This window comes from Perca fluviatilis, chromosome 22, assembly GCF_010015445.1.
Source record: "Perca fluviatilis chromosome 22, GENO_Pfluv_1.0, whole genome shotgun sequence".
Taxonomy (NCBI): domain Eukaryota; kingdom Metazoa; phylum Chordata; class Actinopteri; order Perciformes; family Percidae; genus Perca; species Perca fluviatilis.
In genome coordinates, this window is record NC_053133.1 from 24357376 (window position 1) to 24364008 (window position 6633).

The 6633-nt window shown below is 43.7% G+C and overlaps 1 protein-coding gene across 1 annotated transcript; it reads right to left on the reverse strand.

The window, feature by feature from the left end:
* Positions 1 to 233: 233 nt before the first annotated feature.
* mc4r (melanocortin 4 receptor) lies at positions 234 to 3841 on the reverse strand. The gene has a single exon (XM_039789569.1). The coding sequence runs from the start codon at positions 3364 to 3366 to the stop codon at positions 2383 to 2385; it is 984 nt and encodes a 327-aa protein (XP_039645503.1). The 5' UTR covers positions 3367 to 3841; the 3' UTR covers positions 234 to 2382.
* Positions 3842 to 6633: the final 2792 nt, after the last annotated feature.

The window sequence follows — 6633 nt, forward strand, 5'->3', positions numbered from 1 at the left end:
CACAAGAGAGAACCCCCCCGGTGTTAAAGCACCGCCTGCTGACCAATCAATACTCGGTTGATAACGGCGTCACCGTTCTTAGAAGATCCGGTGGAGCTCGGTGCGAGGAGAGAGAGAGAGAGAGAGAGAGAGAGAGAGAGAAAGAGGGAGAGAGAGAGAGAGAGAGAGAAAGAGAGGGAGGGAGACGGGTGCTCTCATAAAAGTTAAAACATTTAGAGACTGACAACCCCGTTAACATTCCCTGATGGGTATTTTTATGAAAGATATAGATTTTTAGCGGAGGGAATAACGTATCTTTGTCAGCTTCTTGAGCCGTATATTGCCCATGCGCTCAGCGGTTTGAATTATGTTTTTATTTTATTTGCTCCCATGATCGCTTACCACTGCCAGGGTTGCAACTGAAAGAATATAGGCTACAGCAACCAAAGTTTATGGAACGCACAAGTGTAATTATGGTCAGATCTTTATTGTGCTTGACTCATGGGGCAGTGATATTGATAAGTCTTGTACTTTATACATTTACAGCGTCTGCAATTTTTTGCCAGCTTTCCTTCCTGGGTTAGGAAGCAGCGACTGAATGGCTTTTTACCTGTCAAACCGTGTCTGTCTTCTTCATATTTCTGTAGGATTATCGTTTGCTCTTCTTGTGTAAAATATGCGGCTTTGGTAGACTTGTCCATGTTTGCGATTGGTCATATGGAGCAAACACCGCCTCTTTTATATGAACGTGCATCGCTGGATTGGGAAACGTAAATAAATCCAGGGCATGTTGATCTTGTTTCATAGTATAGGCTAATTGTCTGTTTTAGGTATTTGCTCAGACGAAAATCACGAGTTGCAAACATTAAAGTGACTTTCTCTTCATCCCTGGGATGAAATAAAATCTTTTCTGCTGCCCTGCTTCAAAGGGGGAAATCAGTGGTGAGGGTCAACAAAAACTGCATCCCTGATCAGGTAAGGGTGTAAAGTGCCAAAAACGGGAGGTTTCACACTGGAGGAAAGGTTCTTGGTCACCCTGAATTGTTTTTCACATTTGTCTATAAGTGCAGATAAACTAAACTACATATACACCATCTTTTGTGCCTGAGAAACACATGAGATTTTCCTGCTTTTTCCATTTTAAAGTGAAGCTCTAAATCATCTATTTTCTGTCATTTGTTTTCCATACTATTCATACTGAGGGCATGTACAGTATTACCCTCATTGCTGTAAACATGTAACCCAGTGAGTGATTTTACAACCCATTGCATTTTAGATCCCAGTCAATAGCCTGTGATTACTACGCTGAGTGGGCTAGACACGGGAAATGGCAGATCAGCAAAGAGTGGAGATGTGGTATGGTTTTGTTTGTGCTCGTTTTGTGAATTCTAGAAGCATCTAGTTTGATCTCAGTGTCACTTATCCGTTTAGAGCAGCTTGGAAAATCACACATAACACCTCATTTCCACCAAGTAGTCCTTTTCAATTGATGTTTCCCCTGTGTTAGCTTTCTAATAGTTTTACCTCTAACTTACAAAAAAGCCACATTTATAAAAAAGTTAAACATCCCACTTTTTTTGAGCAGGATACACTGCCTTCATCGCCTTCATGATTGGCACATTATTACAAATCAGTGAGGCTTAATAAAAAAAATTACAGATGTACAGATATTTACATTCATTGCAATGCAAAACAACAAGAGCATATGACAGGGGTAAACATATTTCTATCTTTGCTTGCAGTGTGCAAAATGATCTCATTTGCTCTGTTAAGCGGTGGGTGGCACTCTCAAGCATGGAGGTAGTCTGTCGAATACTATGTCTCTAATCTCTTTGCTAGATATCTAAAGGACAAGCTGCTGTTGCAACAGCTGTGACATTTGAGTGCCATAATTCATGTAGATACACGGAGATCTTTAAGATAACCATATTATTTTCTTTGACAGTGAACAGCAAGACAAATGTGACAGACAAGAGTTCAGTGTGAGAAAGAGAAAGAGAAAAGGTTGGTAAATGAGCCACAGTTTGAGCATGTGTATCGGTTATATACATGCCGGTAACATTTACTTCAAATTGCACTTTAGAGCGGCGTTTTACTACAAAACAAAAGAGCATTTGTCTACGGAGCTGTACTCTATTTTACAAGGTGTCTGTAAACCTACCTCTTCAGCAACCTGACTCATGTAACCAAAGGCGAGCGCCCTACTTTTCAATCATTAACAGCCGACTGCGAGAACACTGGGCACAACAGAGCCACAGTGATGAGTCCACAGTGATGAGTCCACAGTGATGAGTCCACAGTGATTACATCTCACAGACCTCAAAGTCCTTGTCGGCCAAGTTTCATTTAAATTGCTGATTGCAGCTGTCAGAGTCGAAGCTCGGCTCACACTTAACAGGCAGCTCACACGCACAAGAGAGCGTGCGAGCAGCAGAAAATCTCTTTGAAGGTTTTCCTCATTTCTTGGCTGCGAAAGGCGTAGATGATGGGGTCAATGACGGAGTTGCACATGATGAGGATGAGGTACATGTTGAAGTGGGACATGAAACAGGTGCAGTAGGGGTTCCTGGGGCAGGTGATCATGAGGATGAGGTGGAGGAAAAAGGGCGCCCAGCACACCACGAACACCCCGAGGAGGATGGTGAGGGTGATGGCGCCCTTCATGTTGGCTCGCTGATGGATGGGCGCGTTGCCCGGCAGCGCGGCGATGCGCTTCATGTGCAGGCGCGCCAGCAGGAACATGTGGACGTACAGCGAAGCCATGAGCACCAGCATGGTGAAGAACATGGTGATGAGGCAGACGAGCACGGTGGTGCTCTCGGAGTAGATGATGAACAGGATGCCCGACACAATGCAGCACGTCCAGATGCTGCCGATGACCAAAATTGCTCTTCGCAGGGTGACAATGTTGTGGTATCGCAGCGCGTAGAAGATGGTGATGTAGCGATCAATGGCGATGGCCAGCAAGCTGCAGATGGACGCTAACAGAGAGCTACAGATCATGGAGTCAAACACATTGTCCATGCTTTTGATCAACGTGACGGGGATGGTCAGGTTGCCGCCGTTGATGAGCGCTATGACGATAGTCTCTGAGGCGTTGGAGACACTGACAAGCATGTCAGCTACAGCGAGGCTACAGATGAAAAAGTACATGGGCGAGTGGAGGTTCTTGTTTTTGACAATAGCAGCAACAACCAGGATGTTCTCCAGCAGGCTGATGATGCCCAGAGTGAGGAAAACCTCCGTGGAAATCAGCAGCTGCTCGTAGCATCCTGCCGACGAGTCCTTCTCCTCGGTTGATAAGTCTTTGTTAAGTGGAAAAATGCCTGAGGTTTGGCTCCTGTTATAGAAGCCTTGGATTAATCCATGGTGATCTGTGGTGTTCATAATGTCCCCTTTTAAATTCCCTTTCTTCTTGGGTTAAGTCTTCTTTTCCCCCGTTGTTATGGGTCCATCTGGATTTTCAATGTTAAAAATCTCAATGTGTGCGCTCAGTCAGTCATCCTTATTATCGGGAGGATAACCTCGGGACCCTTGAAGGGGATCGAAAAAAAAAGATCTTCCTTCTTTTTCACCTTTTAGGTTTCCCAAGAACGGCAATTATCTTCAAGCATCTGCTGCTGTTGTTACTCTCTGCCAAAAACAATGCCAGCGCTCTACTCCCTTCTCTCCACTCAGTGCGTACGGTAAAATAAATGTTCCCTAAAAAGATGTGAGAAAGATTTAGTGGAAAGTGAAGCAGAAAGGTGTATGCAGGAAGACGCGTGTGGGAGACTGATTACCAGTGAACAGAAACATGAGAGGCAGAGAGATCAGAGCGTACCAGCTCGCTGTGGAAGTGCAGGCAGATCATCACTTAGTAAGCTCCTGTGGTCTTCCCTCCCTCTTATACCAGGCACGCACACTCTCACACAGACACACACACACACCCCCCTGGATTTTTTTTGTCCTATCCACTCGCTGATAAGGTGGGAGGAGTAGCACAGTTTGGCTTGACGGATGAATGAGCAAATTTAAAAATGAATGGATTTAAGAAACTTGGTTTCAACGAGTTACAGGGTTTTAACACACTTAAAAAAAAAAAAAAACTTTCTACACAACAGTGAAAACATCCAAAAGATTGAATGATGAACTACAGATTGGGTTAGGTCTTTTTCAAGAGGATATTACTTCTATTATATTAATGTTTTGCGTTTATTATTATTATTATTATTATTATTATTGCGTTTATTGTGGAACATTAGAAATGTCAATATTCTGGTGTGATGACAGTGTCGTAATAAAGACCACATTAGTCTATTTCCACGACGTTCCACTTCTGGGATTGCTCCGTTGCTGCTGGAAATTCCCTTTTTCGGCCGGATGCCCGTCAACTTCCTCTGTCTTTGTGTTGGCATTCTAACCTCCGGTGGATTTCTGCTCCTCAGATCTCTGCAGGGTAAATCCAGACAGCTAGCTAGACTATCTGTCCAATCAGAGTTTTCTGTTGCACGACTAAGGCCCTGTTTACACGATGACGCTCTCGGGTGAAAACGAAAAAATATTTTATCGGAGGTGCCTTTCGTTTATACGGCAACGGCGTTTTTGGGGCTTAAAAACGCAAAAAAGTGAAACCACCCTCCAGAGTGGAAATCTTAAAAACGCTCCACCGTCGCGTTACCGTCTAAAGGTTAAAAACGCAAAAGTCTGAAGACAGCGGTGTGGAGAGGGACGAGAAAAAGGCGTCTGTTGTTACGGCGTAGGCTACAGAAATTATAGGCTCCTGTTAGAATTTCAATGTAATGGCTCAATATTTAAATGATTTCAACAATGTGGATAAGGTTGTTATAGTTCGATGACCATATGTAGGCTATTCATTTGAGCCAGAGCAGGCGACAACGTTACGGATGAAGAGAGAGAGAGAGCGAGCGAGTGGCAGCGGTCAGCAGGCAGAGGTCAGCCGTCAGCGGGTAGAGGAGGGTCTGCTTCAGCCTCCTCTGCCAGCTGCCTCTCGCTCTCAAGGAGTGGCTGAAGGGCCGCGAGGCTCAAGGTATTGGTAGTGCTCCCGTGGGTGCTGTGTTGTGGCTTATCACGGTCAATTGTGCCGGTCATCATCAGACAAACATGCAACTCCACCTCCTCGTCTTTCCAGACAAGCTTTTGTTGTTCGCTTCGGCATGTTTTGGTTTCGCGCTACTAAGGAGAGAAGTAGAATGAATGTTCTACGCAGGTGGGTGCCTTGGTGATGTTGTGTGGCAGTGCCACCTAGTCACCTGGAGTGCATACTACATCGAATTTCACACACTTTTGCGTCACCATATGCACGCAGATTTCCCCTCCATAACGCTCGTCTAAACGCAGAATAAAAAGTGATAACGCAACGCCACTTTTGCGTTTTCTCTTCAGATCGTTTCCGTGTAAACATAGCCTAAAACAACTTTTGAACTCTGTTCTTAGCGCCGCCCATGAGGATTGTGATTGGTTTAAAGAAATGCCAATAAACCAGAGCACGTTTTTCTCCCATCCCGGAATGCTGTGTGCACTAGCTAGACCTTCCTTTGCAGTGCTGTGGAGGAAGGTCTGGCAAAGTTAGAGACTAAGACCACACAAACCGAGACCAAGTTATCACCAAGTTGTCCCCTAAACATATCTGTGTGTAAATGAAAGTGCTCTGAGAAAAGAAAAATGCATTTACTTCACAATTCTACTTTACAATTCAATGTCATTTCAGGTAAAGAGAAAATTTTTGAATAATGCTATCTTTCTGCTGTGACATTCATGAGTGTAAAGTGAAGTATGAAGAGTTGGAGACATAAAAAGAAAGAAAGAAAAGAAAAAGCAGTATGAAAATCTAACATGACAGCACTGGCTGTTTTGGTAATGAATTTGGTAGGAAATGAATGAAAGAAAATGGCAGGCAAAATACGCTCCTGACCAAGAAATCATTGAATGGATTTTAGAGTGTCTAAAAAAGACCCTGTCCCTTTGTTTTGGCACGACACTGACAATATCAAGCATTATTCTGTTTTAGTTTATTATTTCAAATCAATCCTTAGCCCTAATCAACGAGCTGTAACACAAGTTGCTCTCTCAAGAGAAAAGAATAATGATAATCAAACCGGATGTCAGTCATGATGCAGACGGATAACCTTAAGAGAAAGGACAGTCCCCCTAATAGGAATAATTTCAGTATACAGACCAGACATGAATTTATTTTTGGGAGGCAGGGAAGCACTTTTAGTACTGTCACTGTGGTAGCTGTCTTTTTGTATATTTAGTAACTAGGAGGTAATTATTAGAACAAAAGCTAATTGCCTTCATAATTAAGTATCACTTATGCAATTATGAAGTAATTTTTTTCCGCAAAAGCTACGTTCCTGGAGTGAATACAAAGTATTTGCAGGAAATAATCATATTTATAAAATCATATTTGGTGGTATTTTTTGGGGTGGCACTAGCTCAGTCCGGAGGGAGTTGGGTTGGGAACCGGAGGGTTGCTGATTGAAGTCCTCATACAGACCAAAGTGTTGGTAGCTGGAGAGAGGCCAGTTCATCTCCTGGGCACTGCCAATGTGCTCTTCACCATACCCCCCCCCCAACCGCTCAGGGTGCTGGTCTAGCACTGGCAGCCCACTCACTCTGACATCTCTCCATTTTTGCATGTGTGTGTGTATT